This window comes from Ruditapes philippinarum, unplaced genomic scaffold, assembly GCF_026571515.1.
Source record: "Ruditapes philippinarum isolate M1 unplaced genomic scaffold, ASM2657151v2 ctg13296_1_1_1_1, whole genome shotgun sequence".
Taxonomy (NCBI): Eukaryota; Metazoa; Mollusca; class Bivalvia; order Venerida; family Veneridae; genus Ruditapes; species Ruditapes philippinarum.
Window position 1 is genome coordinate 3,575 of NW_026855045.1, and position 19,181 is coordinate 22,755.

The 19,181-nt window shown below is 32.3% G+C and overlaps 1 protein-coding gene across 1 annotated transcript; it reads right to left on the minus strand.

The window, feature by feature from the left end:
• Positions 1–3,135: 3,135 nt before the first annotated feature.
• LOC132741949 (carboxypeptidase D-like) lies at positions 3,136–18,646 on the minus strand. The gene is made up of 8 exons (XM_060730224.1): positions 18,459–18,646; positions 17,115–17,212; positions 13,989–14,161; positions 13,360–13,547; positions 11,405–11,575; positions 9,989–10,141; positions 9,099–9,244; positions 3,136–3,324 (listed from the first exon to the last, which is right to left on the minus strand). The coding sequence occupies exons 1-8, from the start codon at positions 18,640–18,642 to the stop codon at positions 3,151–3,153; spliced, it is 1,287 nt and encodes a 428-aa protein (XP_060586207.1). The 5' UTR covers positions 18,643–18,646; the 3' UTR covers positions 3,136–3,150.
• Between the last annotated feature and the right edge of the window lie 535 nt (positions 18,647–19,181).

The following is a 19,181-nucleotide window of genomic DNA, read 5'->3' on the forward strand; positions in this document are numbered from 1 at the left end:
ATGACAGTTTGGCCATGCAAGGGGAAAAATGATTTTAAACGTGGAAGTCCAAAAAGTTTTTTAATTTTAAAGTTTATAAATTCCCCTTTTTGTTTTAAAAATTTGGGTTTTAATTACGATTACAAAATTGTGTAACACAGGGAAAATTTTTAGAAAATCCATCAAAAAATTTCCTAAAAATTTCATTTATAATAAAAATTTGGGGCCCGTTCTTCATTTTTTACTTTTAAATATTTTATTTTCTAACATTTTTCACCTGTTGGGGGGTCAAAACCGCCAAAACATTGTCTTTTGTGAAAAACGGAAAAAAATCCTCTAAATTTAAAAACAGTTAATCAGTTATTGCACAAATTGGGGTGCTTAATTAACCCTTAACGTCAATCTTTTTAAATTTTTTAAATTAATTCAGCTATTTAAAAAGAAATTTTCACTTAAAACGTTAAAAATTTCAATAAAATTACATGACAGACAAAATCCCTTATCTTAAAGTAAAAATTATCCTTTCACTTGAAATTTCAAACTGAACACTTAAGTTAAAAATACAAGTTACAATACTATAAAATCATTAGAAATATTTCTTTTTATACAAAGAGGTACTAAATATATTTTCACGGTTTATTTGTCTTAGGCCTAAGGGAAACACGTTCATTTTATTTCTGGTTAATTACATTACATAGGTTACATTAGTGAAATTCACACACATTTATTTTTGACCCATTTAGTAGTGCCCACAACAACATCACAGGTGTTAACAAACAAATATAGTGAAAGCCCTAAGAAGTAGCCTCTGGGGGAGAACAAATAAATACCTCTTAATTTGTCTTAACAACAATAATATCAGCTATTCCCAATATATGACTTCACAAAATATTTGACCTCTCTACAACACCTCTTAGAAACAACAAAAACATTTTCTCCCAAAAAGTGTTGCCCTGCAGAGATTGTACAGTATGCCAAAGGACAATAATTTTAGAACTAACATATACATAAAACAAAATCACTATTGTGTATAAAGACATTATTTCTAAAAAGCTTACACAAAATTAATAGGAAATTGGTAACACATTTTTTTTTTCGAAGTTGCCTGACAAACCTATACATGTGTTTAGCAATTTTTTGGGGGTTTGGATTTTATGTCACACCAACACAGTAAAGGTCATATGGCGACTTTCCAGCTTAACTGGTGGTGACCTTCCGTGCATTATTTCAGGCACGAACGGGCACCTGAATAGACCCACCGACGTAATGTAAGCTGGAAAGCTTCCGCCCTGGAAAAATCCACAGTCCCAGTCGAGACTGGAACGCACAGCGGTGAGGGACAACGACCTTGACCACTTTGCCGTAGACATTAGTCAGCTTTACACAATCAATCTGAAACCCCCCAAAAAGAGAAGTCTATGAGAGGTTCTAACAAACAGACGAAATTGTTCATTTGAAAAGTATCAGCATGATAAGAGAGCACTGGAGACGATTCCCCGAAAAAACAGGCATTTTTTGACTTTTGTTTTTAACCCCAAAAGTTTTTGGGGTGTTTTTATTTTTGCTGTGGCCCAAAAATTTTTTCCCCGTAATGAATGAATTCCCCTTTTTTCTTTTGTCCCTTTTCCTAATTTAAGATTCACAATGAAAAAATTTGGAAAAATATATATTGGGATTGCAAATCTACAAAAATATCACCTTTTTTGTTAAAAGCTGTTAAAATAAACCCTTTCCAATAAAAATTTTTTAAGTTAAAAAGGAGCTAAAACCCAAAAATAAAAAATTTTTTGGAAATTCCCCCCTTTTCCCAAAAACTGCATTTAGTGTGATAAAAAAGGCCCCTTAGTTTTTTATTGAACTTTTTAAAAATTTTTTGAGTTATGGGGCTCCCGTTCATGACGTAAAAGGGTGACACAAAGGGAAAAAAAACTTTACTTTTTTGTTCAAACCAGACAAGCTAATAAACACACAATTACATCTTAAATGAAACTATTTTTTGTTAACTTGTGAACAAAAGATTAATAATAACATATTGACTTCTTAGTTTAGAACAATTGCACCATTCTTTGTAAATATGAACTGAGATATTTTTGTACTCTGTCATAACAACCACACCATACAACAAGTACACAATTTATGATATAAAATTTACACCTTCAGTCATTTCACACAATAACAACAATCTAACAACCTTAATATCTACTTGCATTTGTGCAAGGTTAAATCAACAATCAAAGAAATATTAAAATATTTATCGGTAAAATGGCACCATGGTTGAGGTGAGGTAAGAATTCAAAAATGTAAAAATTAAAAAAGGTAAACTGCTTCTTAATTTTAAATGCGTATAATTTACCAAAAAAGTTAAGAAAAATTACCGTCTGACTAGAATAAGAATAACATTTGGCAAAATATAAAGTATGAATATAAAGTATTTCAATATAAAAATACAAAAAACAACAACATTTAAACTGGCATGAAATTGTAAATACATCAATACAAAATTATATAAATGATTAAAGCAAATAGGAACAATGGTATCCAAACCTTGTATGGAAGCTTTTGTATAAACAGTAAAGGTTATCAACTATAAAAATTAAAACAAATTCAGCAATTTAAAAAATTTTTAAAATCAAATTTAAACGGCAAATTTCACCAAACAAATTTAACAAATATTAAAGTGAGTAAATAAAATTTTCTTTAAATTGTCTTAAATTTATCATTTCAAAATTTCAAAAAAGAGATGTAAGATTATTTGTAAAAAACTTGCATTTTACCCGAAAAAAAGGGTTTTGGAAAAACCCCTTTTTTGAAAAAAGTTTAGCTCAGCTTTTGTTTTAAAAACACATGGTCAGGTGTTTAGTTTTATCGCCTTTTTTCAACAGTGTCTTTTTAGTATGAAAAAAAGGGGAAACTCTGTTTAAAGGTTTAAATAAAACTCAAGAGTTTAAATTTGGAAACCCATGGGGGCCTTAATTTTATATTAGAAAATTAAAAAAAGGGGAAAAGATTTTGTTGAAAATTAACCCTCCCTTCAGTATCTATTGAGATAACAACTTACAAGCAAAAAACCAAGGTGGTGGCGATGCCAAGGTAAGTACAGTAACTCGCCCTTTCTTTGAATAATGAAGCTTAAAATGTTGTTTCTCATAATTAACAGGCATAAAAAAATAATCAAAACACTCTCATAATGCTAAATAAGAGAGGTACAATCAAAGGGATGTTATATATGGAAACTGTTTTACTAGCCTCACTTGTCTCCCTTTTTAGAAAAATATCAAGTCGAGTAACTTCTCCATTTACAACTTTGAAAGTCTCTGACACTGAAGCATAACCTTCATACTTGACCTGAAACATATGATATATAGGTCAGAAATTTGTTTAAACATATTTAATTAGGCTCGATTGCGAAATAAGTTCTTGCAACTTATATTAATCATTTTCGGGTCTGCTTCCTGCAACCAACTTGTACTGGTGTCATTTGAAGAAATATGGTCATGACACGATTAGAGCTCGAACCCATGATCCCTTGGTTGAGAGGCAGACACCTTAACCACTAGGCCACCGCTCCTCTTATGTCAGAGTTTATAATCTTAAAGGCACAACAAGCCTCAGAAATGCTATCATTTTAAATTTTTCAGAATCTTTTCATTTTTGGTGTCCCGTCCCTAGATTTGCCACTACTTGCCAGCTATTTCCACTGAAAAGGGTGGCATTAAGTGTAAAAAAGGTGGCATTAACTGGAAAATGACAAAATTCCACTCTTTTTCCACTGTAGTGGCAAAATTGCCACCAAATGCCACTATCCTTTGGTGGCATTTAGGTGGCATTGAGTGGAAATTTGAACATAGACTTTTTTTATGGTGGCAAAAGGGTGGAAATTGGTGAAAAATGAAACTTAGTTTATTTTGAAGGTGGAAAATGAGTGGCTTTTAGTGGAAAAGTGAAACTCTAACTATTTTCTGGGTGGCAAAATAGTGGAAAAAAACTTAGAAAATTTTGTGAATAACTTTTAGTCGAAAAGGCAAACTCTTAACTATTTTCTGGGTTGTATAAAAATTGGTGGAAAAAACTGAGAAATTTAATAATTGTGCATTGCAGGGTTTAAGATTTATTTAAGTCAAAGCTCCAAACTGAAATAAATCTGTTTATAGTTTGTACTCTACCAAAGCATCAAGTGAACTTTTTATGAAAAATATAATTTATTGAAGTTGAACAGTTAGAAAATTTTATCAGAAACTCATATTTCTTAAACATACTAGAATGCCATGAACACAATTCTAATACAAAGTCACTGCCTCACAGTAACGGTATGATAATTCCAGCTGTAAAGTAGCAGGAAGAGACACAGAAATTGGACGTAAAATCACTTTTCCAGGCATTAAACACATATAATTATGATCAGGAAAAATTAGAAAAGTATGGGGTACTTAACTTCTCATTTCTTATGGCAATACTTTTCTTTAGGGGTGTAAAATTTGACATCAAGTCAAAATGTTTATGTTCCATTCTATGCTTGTAAAATAAAATTACAGCTTTTAAAGTGTACTTTGTTCTTTAGTTATAATCTGTACATTAATTAAATAGTTGAAATGTTCTTCTATGCCCAGAAAATGCATATCTCTGCATAAAGTTTGTTGCTTCTTCTATGATATTTAATGTCAATCTTGAATAAAGTTTGACTTTTGTCTTTTCTTCTAATTGACATAATAAATTGTCTCTTCAATATTACTTTAAACTGATATCTAGTGAGTACTAACACTTTTCATGTAATGCTAACAATAATTAAAGTGAAAAATGCAAAGGGCAATAACTCCAAAAGTATGCAAAGAGTTATGGTTCTTAAACACAGCACATTACTCAAAAAGATCTATATCTGTGAAGTTTCAAATTAATATCTCCAGTACTTTTTAAGCTTAATGATCAAGACAAAAATTAAGCATAGAGAAGTAAAAAATGGCAATAAACCCCAAATCATGCAATAAAAAGTAATGGTTCCTTGGCATTGTAACTTCTCATAAATGAGATTTAGTTATATGTGGAGTTTAAAATTATTGTCTCTAACATCTTTTGTGCTATGCTTTCAGAGGCTTTAAATCTATTGTAAAAATTAATGGTGTGAAAAGTAAATAAGTCATAATGTCTGATAAATTTCTTACAATCAGGATAAGTAAATACTAGCTAGTAAATACTGCATCCTCTAAGATTTAACATTACACAGCATACATCTCAGATCTGATAAAAACTACTGCCCTCTTATCTAGTAATCTATGAATGGGGGTTAAATAGTTTACTCATGCTGACCAGAATGTTCTATTTGATTATTTTGGAGAGGCAACATTATACATGTTTTTTATGTAGAATTTGTCTTAAAATAGCATGCTAAATTATCTTTCAAAAGCTTATTTCTACTCAATCTATTTAGGTATTAGATATAGTTATACATTCAAATGAATGTAAAAAATAAAATGATGGGTGCTTATGGTTTTTTGGAAAAATCCCTCACAATTTAAAATTATAAAATGGACTGTCCATGCAGTTACACCGTTGTAAAGTTTGAATTCAAAGGAATTGAGGGTCAGTTAAAGCTTGCAAACACAAAGGAAATTATTGATATTGTAGCAATTCTGGAGATATTTTGTTTAAAATGTAAGGGTGCATATTTTTGATTTCTCAAAGAAAACATTTAAAGTCTTATTAGTGTGGTTAATAGAAATGAGAAGTTTTAACTGAAGTGTGAATGTGTAGACAAGAAGATAAACAGCAGAATCACTCCCAGTCAAAGTTTCAGGGTAAACAACTTTACATACAATAATTATTGTTATTTATGCAGAAACTGTTTAGTTTTTTTGACAGTAAAAATATGAAGTGGTATTGTATAAAATTGTGTTTTATATTTGTTTTGTTTGTAACTTAACTAAAAAGAAAGCTGCATGTACAATGTACATATAAAGAATGTAGGAATATAAAGAATGTAGGAAGATCTTCATCATTTCTTAAATACAATATGTTAGAAATTTTAAGTTTGAGAAAAAATTATAGAAATTAATCAGTAAGTACAATATCATTATGTACAATATTACATCAATCAAACTATAGATAACCTGAGGTACCTATTACTTACAACTTTCATGCTAAAAACAATTTTCCTTGTGTGTCACATGTGGAGCAGATTAACAGTAAACTGATTTATTAGTAAGTTTCATTCCTTCATTGTTGTAATTCAGCTTTCATGGTGCAGTAGATAATTATATAAACCATAACTAGACAGTCTAGAGTAACATGCTATTAGGAGAATGACAGTTCATACAGAAACAGCATTAAATAAGAATTATTATTTTGCAGACACAAAGCAAAGAGGAGCAGCCTGGAGCAACACATTTGATCTTCAGTGGCTTTACAAGGTATCTTGTTAATTCAAAGTTATTTTTAGAATTAATAGGAAAAAAAGTGTTACAGTACCCAATAAGACACTTTTCAGTTCTTGATAAATATAGCTATTAGTCACTATTTACAAACCTACTTTAATTCAAACTCTTTATTGACACTTTAATTTGCATTTTACATTTTGTTTTACAAATTTTAGAGTTTTTGTACATTTTAGCTTGAAAAATTTTATCAAATATTTATCCTGATGAAGGTTCGTTAAGAACTGAAACTGGAAGATTATTAATTACTCAACCTGCACTGGTGTTGATGTGTTGTATTTCTTTATTTCTTTCTTATTTTAAAATTTTAGAGTTGTATACATATACCAAGGTCTTATAAAAGTGTTTCATTTTCTGTCTTTACATATTAGATATTGATAATCATTTTCTGTCTTTACTTATTTTGATATTGTTAATCATATTTTAGGACCAAGTGATGGCAGAACTGAAGCCATAACCTCAAAGAGAAAGGTACAGCAAAGCTCTACAGAATGCTATTCAATATAGAAGAGATTAAAGCCGCTCATTGTTTGGTATGAGGAAAGGGAACAGAGAGTCTGACGCCAGACCTTCTTGTGCAGACAAGGCAAAACTTAAGTTCTTGGAAGGTAACTAATGAACTGAATGAAAATATCATTTTGATTCTGCGTATATTTTCTGCCTTGGAGTAAATAAGAAAAATCTGATTCTTCCACGTCTGCAGTGGCTGTTTTTTTAAAGTGTTTTAATCATATCTATGCACTCAAATTGAATATAGAAATATCCAATAGTCAATATAAAAATGTAAGCTTATGTTTTTAATTATTGTATTAATCATTCATAATTTTTTTTGTTTTAGATTGTGCGCTCGAAAAGTTGCCGACAACCTAAAGGACTGAACTCAAACCGTTCAGGAATAGAAAGATAAACTGAAGATAATAAATGGACTAATGTTTTGCTATTTTTTGAGACAATATATAATTTCATATGGAAACATTAAAAAGGATTATTTTTAAAATTTGTTTGTTTCCAATTTAGGGTACAGGGTGACTTTCAAGCAGTTTCCAGCTATTGCCACCCACAAGGTGGAAAATTTCTGAAAGGGTGAAAATAGGTGGCATTTAGTGGAAACTGAATTTGCCACTATCTGGTGGCAAAATGGTGGAAAAGTGTCTAAATACTCCACCAATTTTCCACCCTTATGGTGGCAAAAGGTGGAAATAAGTGGCATTTGGTGGAAAATAAGTTTGCCACTCAATGGTGGCATAATGGTGGAAATTTGTCTAAATACTCCACCAATTTTCCACCATTATGGTGGCAATAAGTGGAAACAAATGGCATCTAGTGGAAAATGAGTTTGCCACCCTAAGGTGGCATAATGGTGGCATTATGGTGAAAGTTTGTCTAAATACTCCACCAATTTTCCACTCATTGGTGGCATTTAGTGTAAAAAAGGTGGAATTAACTGGAAAATTATATAACATCAGTCTTGCTCAAATTTTTCACCATTTTCATGATTTGGGTGGCGTTTTGGTGGCGTTTTGGTGGCATTATTGGTGGAAAATTGTCTAAATACTCCACCATTGAAAAGGGTGGCATTTTAGTGGCAAATCTAGGGACGGGTGTCCTGGTACAGTTTCCAAAAAGTATCTCATTTGTCATACACAGCTCAGACATCTTTTGCTTCTTTTGCATTTTAGCAGAGTACAATTATAGTGATTTTGTATTTTGTATTTTGCTAGGAAGTCAAAATACTACTTTGTTTACATTTTGCAACCTGCATAAACTGCTTTATGACAAATTATTTTCCATTCAGTACTCTTTTTCTTCAAGTTATAAGCATCTCACACGATCTAAATCCATTAATGTAAAATTTAAAAACACACACTTGTTCCTTCTGTAGAAAGAAAAATTTATTAATTTCTGAGTAATATTGTACTTTTACATATAAATTTTCACATTTTATTGAAAGCATCATCAGTCGCAACTACTGTAACATGCACCACTTAGTAAAGTAGACCATGACTTAATATATCCAAATGTTATACAACATGTTTTTTTATCAATTTTTGTGTCTTAGGATATAGGACTCATACCGAAAGGCAAATACACTTATTTTCTCCTTTCAAAATTTTTTTTTATCCAATCTAACAGAAATAACTGATGTCAAATGACAGATTTGCTAAAGGTCATTCTAGTATCAAAACAGATCTTTCCTCTCATTGCATTGTCAAACTTTATTGTATTTGTTACAGTTTTTGGTTGATATTTGTGTTGCATGGTAGGAAACAAAATTATTTCACACAATCAAAATATTATGCCAGAAGAGCCTGAAAGAAGGTTAAAAAAAGTATCAAATACTTTTTCCCAATTAAGAATTTTATGACTCAACTTTCCCACATTGGACATTCTTCCTATGACACATATTACCAAATTTCATACATTTCAAGTTTATAATTAATGAGCCGCGCCATGACAAAACCAACTTAATGCGTTTAAGACCAGCATTGGTCCCTGCTGTTCGCTATCAGTTTCTCTACTTGTAATAAGGTTTGTAAGCAAACAGCATGGATCCTGATTAGACTACGTGGATGTGCAGGCTGGTTTGGATCCATGCTGGTTGCAAACCCATTATGTTGATTTTGTCATACATGTCATAACACGGCTCATTTAATTAAAAGAATTACCAATTACTAAAAACCGACAGATATTTACCAGTATAGTGTATGTGCCAGGCATTAGTATCCTGTAGTATTCACCACGGTTCCTCGACCGGAACGGTACAGATTCCCTCCCTTTAATAGCAAGCTCTACACCTTCAACTGGATTTCCATCTTCATCATAAACAATGCCTTTTACACCTTGAAGCAGTGAGGGGCAAGTAGTTAAATTTTATTGTGAAATGTCGCGACAGGCAAGTGTGAAATAAATTAACACTATTACCCAGGTCAGTTTTAAACATACCATGCCTGCTTATATAGATTTAAGTTCTATTCAGAAAATACAATACATGTTCCTCCATAATTCTTTAAATATTTTGCCGCTTAACGCCAATTAACAGATTAACCTGTCAGATTATTTATTGGAAGTCAACCTCTATCATTGGCCCATACACACAATAAAGGTGTCAATGTGGGGATAATAATATTAATTTTTTTGGCTCCTTTGATACATGAATTCAAATTAAATTGGTAAGTGGTATTTTTTTTTCTTTAAATTGGAAATGTCCAAATTTAAGACCACGCAAAATTTCTTTTTATGTCATTTGTGCGAAATTTCACGGCAGCGAAAATAAATAATTTAACAGTGTAATGCAAATTTTATCTAAGTCTAGTTTTTTAATTACATTGTAAATAACAAACTTAAGCTTATGCCTTTTCAAGTCATTTATACAAAGTATTACAGTGACCTTGACCTCTGACCTAATTACCTCAAGATCAATAAAAGTCAAATGCTGACTGAAGGCAATGTCCCTACTTTTTAACATAAATCATCACTTTTTCCTTCTCAATATAATGAGCAAGTGACAAAAACAGAATGTACGGACGGATGGACAAATCATCAAATAACAAAATGACCCCCGCAAGAGCATAACAAAATCATACCTCTATGTACTTCCATAAGCAGATTTATTAAAGCCCATCGATTTTCTATCCAGTAGTATTCAATTTCGGAAGCATTTGGATATTTACAACAAGAAATTTCTAAAGTGAGTTCGAAAATACCATGTTTCAAGTAATTGTAGTCTTGCATGCCACCTGCAACAAAAAATATATCATGCATTATATACTTATAAATGAAACATATTTTCCATATTTTCACTGATGTCTTGCCCGACTTCTTTCTTCTAAATTCAGCCAATACACAAAATTAAATGGGAATTCATCCTATTCATAAGGTTAAAAAAGAGAAAAAAGTATATGATAAACAGAAAATCCAAGTTTTTTCTATTAATACAGAATTTATTTTTATCTTTTGGTATGAAAATTATCATATTTCACTTGGTGACTACATAACCACTCGTGAAATATCTATTTTCATACCACTCGATCAAAATAAATCCTGTATTTATAGAAGAAACTTGAATATCCTCTTTGTATTAATATTTTGATATTAATAAAAATTATATTAAAACATATACATTTATCACATAAAACGCGGCGTGGGAGTGTAATAAAGCCATTTAATAAAAACAATATTACACTAGTGTAATAACACTTTGACGTGACGTCATTTGCGCTATATAGAAACATAGCGTTGAAGCGCGCTAATGTTAGCGTTACATTATAGGCGCGTCATTGAAAAATTACTCATTTTTACAGGTTACTGTTCTTATTTTATATATGTGATAAATAGAATATTATATTCGTGTAGATTCAATGCTAAATTTATTAAACTCATTGAATAAAACAATATTATGCTCGCCAGAGGCTCGCATAATATGATTATATTCAACTCGTTCAATAAATTTAGTATTAAACTACACTCATTTAATATCCTCTCTGTATACACTTATGTAATCTTATAGGTACATTAAGCCTCAGAATTCAAAAGAGTTTTCACTCTGTGGAAACGGTAAGCATATGTCATGTAATGCTTTAATAAATGATTAAGAACATGTACAATGCTTATTGCTTGAAGAAACTAACACTGAATGCGAGACATAATTTATGATAAAGGTAGTGAAATTATAGGAACTGATATTTTGACTTTCATTCAAAACACTTAATCTTTTTAACTGTATCAACTACCTTAATGCACAAGAAAACAAGATATCAGCGCTATAAGGCCAATGAGTCGCCTTTTCGAAACTGTATCAGGAGTTAAAATTTTCTTTTTTTAGGCATTATCGGCTGTTAACATTGCAGTGTGAAAAGTTCAAGTTTGCTTTAATTTTACCAGAAAATTAAATATTTCAAATGCAGCTATGGCATTGATTACATGCACAATAGAGGAACTGGATAACCTGGAGTCTTCCATATGTTATAGATAAACAAAAGAAATATCATTTATCCACATACCATGCATATCATACCACGCAGCTCCGTTTGATATGCCATCTGGAAAATAATCACCAAGACATTCTCTCCCTTGGTTTATTGCCATGTTGGCATGTGACCTTGAATAAGTCAAGGCCAAGAACCTAAATGTATCATCATCTGGACTCACTGACGAACCAGAGTGTCTATATTCTGTAATTATAAAAAACAAAACAAGTGTGATCTGAAAAAAAAGTTTTAACAATCAAGCAAAAGAAAACAAGTGTTATATCAAAAGGGTATTTTAACTGTCAAACAAAAGAAAACAAGTGTTATCTCAAAACAGTTTTTTTAACTGTCAAACAAAAGAAAAGAAGTGTTATCTCAAAACAAGTCTTTAACTATCAAACAGAAGAAAACAAGTGTTATCTCAAAAAAGGTCTTTTAACTATCAAACAAAAGAAAACAACAGTTATTTCAAAAAAGGTTTTTAACTGTCAAACAAAAGAAAACATGTGTTATGTCAAAGTAAACACAAACTCAATGACTGATTTAAATAAAATATAACAATGCATATATTATCTTTGATGACAAGGTACAGGATTGTTAGCATAGAAATAATGCAGTTGATTGAAACTTAACCTATCTGTGAACAGCATGCTTTATTTTACTCAGTGCAGGATATATTTACAGGTTTAACAATATATTGGCCTTAATGAAAATTTGTTTAGGAATCAAAAACAAACTTTCAATTAAAGAAGAGGCCCATTTTTGAAACTTGTGTGGAAAAATGTTTATCCTTAAAATATTAAATTATTTATTAAACCATGGTTTTAACATTTTAACCTTAATGCATGATTTATAAAACTTTTGTAGAGGTCTACTAGGCAATACAAAATGCAAAATATATAATCTCTTAAAAAAGGTTCTACATAGAGATGTATTTTTCTACCTACTTGTTTACCTGAAGGAAGTGATGCCCTGGGTAAGTCCAATTTTGACCTCTGGGTCTTGTATGACTTTTGTAGAAGACTACAAATTGATGTTACATCCAATATCGAAGCTCTTGACTTTATAGTTTTTAAAAGTCTTCATAAATAAAGTGACTTCCAGAGCAGGGCAAATAATGATTCATGGGGCATAATTAATATAATTTTCAGAGGTTCACAACTTGACAAAGCATGGCTACAAATAAAATATCTAAGCTCTGGGCATTGAAGTTTACAAAAAAAATGCTTAAGAGGTATTCACAAGTTTCACAAACACAAGTCATTCTATCTCAAGTTATTGACCAGACTGGGAGTTTGTGTCACTGTGACCTTTGACCTAATTAACACAAAATCAATAGGTGCCATTCATCAACTTGCTATAGGCAATGACAATATCAAGATGCACAAACATGGGCTTATTCTCTCTATTGAGCTGAAAAGGATTTTACATTATATGTCAATGTGACCTTGACCTTATGAACTAGATATTGACAGGCCTCAGCTACTGGCCATGGGATGTGTTCCTCCAAAACTTTACAAACTCATTCATTCTTAGATAATTGAGCAGACAATTTGACCTTTATCTTAACAACATACAAATTGCCAGGGGTCAACTACTGGTCATTGGCAATGTTCTCATCACGTTTTACACAAACCTAGGCCTATTCTTCTCAAGTTCATAAGTAGATAAGGATTATACAGAAAGTGTAACTCAAACCTTGACCATTGAACTTTGAATGACCTGAAAATTTATAGCATTCGTCTACTGGCAATTACTATCCTCCTTACTTAGAGTGAAGGCAGCTATTAGGGCATTGAGCTTGCACAAATGTGGCTAACAGACAGACAGTCAGACAGACGGACAGATGGATGGACAAATAACATATGATTACACTAGTTAAGTTCCTTTTTGGTGTATAAAAATGTATTGATAAATAAAGCAAAGTAAAAGTCTGATTCACAACAATGATGATTTTTGTTTTAACAATGATAAATATTTACACTAACCAGTTTTATAGGTATCAAATGGATAATTAGCAACCATTGCGCCTCCATGCAGGTTAGCTGACAGGACAAAATTGTGTTGAGGTAACCAATCCATCACAGCACGGGTTTCCTTAGCAATTGGCTTCTCACTCTTGTTAAACCATAGGTCAGGAAAATTTCTATTCAAGTCGATTCCAGCAGCATTATACCTGAAATAATTCTATATGAATCAAACAGCTGACCAAAACAAAATTTTCTTCTTTATTTCTTTTTTGGATTCCTAAGTAAAATGTTACTATCTTTCTTGTCATAGAACATATTTTATTGGCTACTAATATGATTTGTAAAGTCGCCATTATATTATGACCTCTACTATGACCCAACAACAACAAAAAGTCCCATATCAAACCCCCATTACAGTGAATTTTCACCTTAAATAACTGAAGCCTATAAATGGCCTGTTCCCAATTAAATTTCTCTTTGAAATCATGCAGTTTTCCCAAAATTCTGAAATAACACAAGTTTTTGTACTTCCCAAGTTGGAAATTCGGAGATAATTTTTCCCAAAATCGCTTCTGCCTTATTATGGCATTCCCCCTTGTATCTATATTAGAACAGTCCCTATGACTATTGAAATATTTCTAACAAACCTTCCAATAACACCATGGCAATCTCCTTTTAAGGCTTTTGCATATCCGTCTGGGTTCATGGATGGCATAATGTGTACCACTGTTGTATTGAGGAATTTCTGTATAGTACTGTTACTTTGGTATTGGTCTATTAAATGTGTCGAAAGCATAAGGAGCATTTCTCTATTCACAACCTGCAAAAGGAATAAAGTTGTACAACATTCACTTTCTTCACAACCCTGTAAACTGGTAAAAGGAACAAAGTTGGAAAACATTCACTTTCTTCACAACCCTGTAAAAGAAATAAAGTTGGAAAACATTCACTTTCTTCACAACCCTGTAAAAGGAACAAAGTTGGAAAACATTCACTTTCTTCACAACCCTGTAAAAGGAATATAGTTGGAAAACACTCACTTTCTTCACAACCAATGAAAGGAATAAAGTTGGAAAACATTGGCTTTCTTCATAACCTATAAAAGGAATAAAGTTGGAAAACATTGGCTTTCTTCACAACCAATGAAAGGAATAAAGTTGGAAAACATTGGCTTTCTTCAAAACCTGTAAAAGGAATAAAGCTGTAAAACATTCACTTTCCTTTATATTGAAAACTGTATTTCCCAACTACACACTTTTAAATATCATAGTAGATTATAGTTTTTAACATACAGTGTCTTGTTTAGGACATTTTGAATTTTAGAGGTCCATGTTGTTTTTTCATACAATTCGTTAAAAAACATAACATTTACCATCTTGTCAATATTCCACTAATTTGAAAACGTCATTTATGACCAAAATCCCATCATATTAATCTCAATTTAGCTCATTTGTGAATTTTAAGGTAAATATGATGGTTTAGGATCTTCTGCAATGTGTATTCACATGCTAATTTTGACATCATTAATGACGTCATCAAAGCATCTGAAACCCTTCACTATAATCAAATTTGTCAGTAGCTAGGAAACCATCTTTTTTTAAGAAACATTTTAAATTGTGAACCCACTCAAGCATGCTGTTTTGTCACCATAGTGGTACAGATCGTTTTTTGGACTAGCTTTCATAACTTGTAAGTAGGAATAAGGTACAACAAAATCAACTAGAACTATCACTAAATGTGATTAATACCCCCACAAAACTGCTTCAGAAATGAGGATGTTACTAGTAACAGAATACCTTGTAAAAGAATTGAAATATAGAGTTATGGTTGTGGGCAATTGAAGATAGTTGTGGTTCTTGTATGTTGCATTTCCTTTCAATGGGGTTGGCCATTGATGAAGTTTTACTGAATTACTCTGTAATAGTCCAGAAAGACAAGGAAAAGAAACAAAGGGCAATAACTCTATAAATACTGAAGATGGAGTTATGGTTCTTGTGCACTGCACTTCCTCTTATTGTGCTTGACCATTGTATGAAGTTGTTTTGAATTCCAACTAGTACTTTTTAAGTTATGCTCCGGACAAGGAAAAGTATCAAAGGGCAGTAACTCTGTATTTTGTCAAAATGGAATTATGGCTCTTGTGCACTGCACTTCCTTTTAATGTCCTTGACAACTGTATGAAGTTGCATTGAATTTCAAACAGTAGTTTTCAAATTATGCTCTGGACAAGGAAAAGTAACAAAGGGCAGTAACTCTGTAATAAGTCAAGATGGAGTTATGGTTCTTGTGCACTGCACTTCCTCTCAATGTGCTTGACCATTGTATTAAGTTATAATGAATTCCAACCATTAGTCTTCAAGTTATGGTCCGGACAAAAGAAAGGAATGGAAAAGTAACAAAGGGCAATAACTCTGTAATTACTTTAGATAGAGTTATGGTTCTTGTGCACTGCACTTCCCCTTATTGTGTTTGACAATTGTATGAAGTTGTTTTGAATTCCAACCAGTAGTTTTCAAGTTATGCCCCGGACAAGGAAAAGAAACAAAGGGCAATAACTCTGTAATTAGTCAAGATAGAGTTATGGTTCTTGTGCACTGCACTCCCTCTCAATGTGCTTGACCATTGTGTGTACTAATATTGAATTCCAACCATTAGTCTTCAAGTTATGGTCCGGACAAAAGAAAGGAATGGAAAAGTAACAAAGGGCAATAACTCTGTAATTACTTTAGATAGAGTTATGGTTCTTGTGCACTGCACTTCCCCTTATTGTGTTTGACAATTGTATGAAGTTGTTTTGAATTCCAACCAGTAGTTTTCAAGTTATGCCCCGGACAAGGAAAAGTAACAAAGGGCAATAACTCTGTAATTAGTCAAGATAGAGTTATGGTTCTTGTGCACTGCACTTCCTCGCAATGTGCTTGACCATTGTGTGTAGTTATATTGAATTCCAATCATTAGTCTTCAAGTTATGCTCCGGACAAAAGAAAGGAATGGAAAAGTAACAAAGGGCAATAACTCTGTAATTACTTAAGATAGAGTTATGGTTCTCGTGCACTGCACTTCCCCTTATTGTGTTTGACAATTGTATGAAGTTGTTTTGAATTCCAACCAGTAGTTTTCAAGTTATGCCCCGGACAAGGAAAAGTAACAAAGGACAATAACTCTGTAATTAGTCAAGATAGAGTTATGGTTCTTGTGCACTGCACTTCCTCTCAATGTGCTTGGCCATTGTGTGTAGTTATATTGAATTCCAATCATTAGTCTTCAAGTTATGCTCAGGACAAGGAAAATGCAACGGACGTCTGGACCGACCGACCACCGGGTGACTCCTATATACCCCCCCAAACTTCGTTTTTGGGGGTATAAAAAGCAATAACTTTGATTTATTATTTAACTGTCTATAAATTATGAAAATTCACCCAAAAACATATGCAAAAGCAGGTGGCCATGTCTAACACTAATCTGTTGTTACATAATGAACACATTTCATAGCAGTGATGTGACAAAAAATGGTCAGGAAAAACATCATGCAAAGGACATTTTATAAACAGGACACCGCATATTTGTATGAACAGAACATGTATTTTACTTAAATCATTAAACAGGTACGAAAGTGAACTTATAATATACAAGAAATAAGGAGTAATTATCAATATATCGGTGTATCGCCAATATTTTGCATCCGATACCGATGTATCCTCAATATTCTTTGCACTTAAACAATGGCAGCTCTATATACTCTAGTCATGGACAGAGAGATGGTTATAATTTACCTCATTTCCATGCATATTGCCGATATATTTCACACTGGGACGTAACTCCATATTACCACTCATGTTGTATCCAATGGCAAGCACCCACAGTTCTCGTCCTGAATTATAGTTAGACCAATTATTATTGTATAGTCAGTGCATTATCTCGGGCACTAACAGGCTAGCTGTATACAAAAGCTTCCCTACATGAAATTATCCTAAATCCCTGACGGGAATGGAAACAACAACAGTGAGGGGCTTGAAGTCATGAAGTCAAAGACCTGAACCACTCAGTCAATAGTACCACTCAATAGTACACAACCATGTACTATTGTGAAATTTTGAATTGCAATTAAATATTTATAATGATGAAATAATGAATATTAGGTATTATATATATGAGAATACAATTAATTGATTGACTTGTTGGCTTTATATAAAGCAGGGATATTTTTGAGATTATCTTATAGCCTATATACGTAATATATTCGCAATTGAAATTAATATATTATTTTACCAATCCACAATTGAAAATTACAGAGTTGTTATTTATGTCTCTGAAAATTACAAAATAAAAAATATTGAATAAAAAATTCAAAATTCTTTGAAAATAAGGGCTACTTCACTGTTATAGTGCTTAAATGTTTGAAGATTCCATCATATACAGTTATGCATTTTTTCTCATTTTTTACAAAACATTGCACAATTCCATGGGTTATATGGTCAATTTTTGATTCCAAAATCCTGGAGAAAAAATCCTGTTAAGTCATTAACCTTATAATAGTCATACAGTCATTTAAATTTCTAGCTTTACTGGTGAAGGAGAACCTGTAGATGGAAAAGTAGAATCACTAACAATTCCTCAGCTCAACTCTGGTAAGCTTCTTCACATGAAAGAAAATCAAGAGTCCCTGGCAGGATTCAAACACACCACAGTGTGGGGCAACTGGTTTAAAGTCAATGACCCTATCTACTTGGCAACATTGGAAGCTACTTCTTACACCGGAAGTGGCTATATCTCCTGCTTAACCTTAAAAAAAAACATTTCCTAAAACATTATGTGATTTTATCATGATATAAAGACAAACAAAAACCTCATATGAGCCGCATCACGACAAAACCAACATAGTGGGTTTGCGACCAGCATGGATCCAGACCAGCCTGCGCTTCCGCGCAGTCTGATCAGGATCCATGCTGTTCGCTTACCAACTCTATAACAAGTGGAGAAACTGATAGCAAACAGCATGGATCCTGATCAGACTGCATGGATGCGCAGGCTGGTCTTGATCCATGCTGGTCGCAAATGCACTATGTTGGTTTTGTCCTGACGCGGCTCATATGTCCATAATAATTTATTGCCCTCACCTCGAACAGATTTTCCTATACTGTATAACTTTACTAGGTGTGGTAGTGTGTCGTTTATACCTTTCAATATCTTCGTCATTACCCCATAGTTGTGATATGGTTTGGTAAAAAGATTCTCTAAAGTAACGCAAACAGTCATTCCTACTGTACACAAGCAAATAATGAATATAGATGCCTTTACCATTGTGTCTCTGAAATAAACAAGAAGGATCAAATTATTGAACCAGAAAACCTGTTAAATATGCCCAACTACTTGAGGTACACATCAATCCTATAAAGTTTCAGTCAAATTGCATATGTAGTATAACAGAAGTAATTAGTCCGGACAAAACAATAAAAAAATAAAAACAAGATTGCATTTGAGAAAAATGCTATGCCACCGCATTAATACAACACTAAATAGTAGTGTAGGAACAGATTTTCTTTGTTTCTATACAATTTTGAAGACTGTCATAATGCATAGATCCCTGACCTATCTAATTCTTATTATCAGATTAGTGGTTAAATCTGTTGTTAACTCAATAAAAGATCAGAGTAGGAATATATCAATGCACTTGAGTCTAGTGAATTTGGTGGTGAAGGTCATATTTCACACAGCCTAAATTTCATGACTACATCAAAGGACAACATAGTAAGACACTTTGTCAAAATCTAGGTCAGCTGAAATCAAAGTTCACTTAACATCTTAATCTGTACACATGGTTCAAATTTCATAGCTGTACA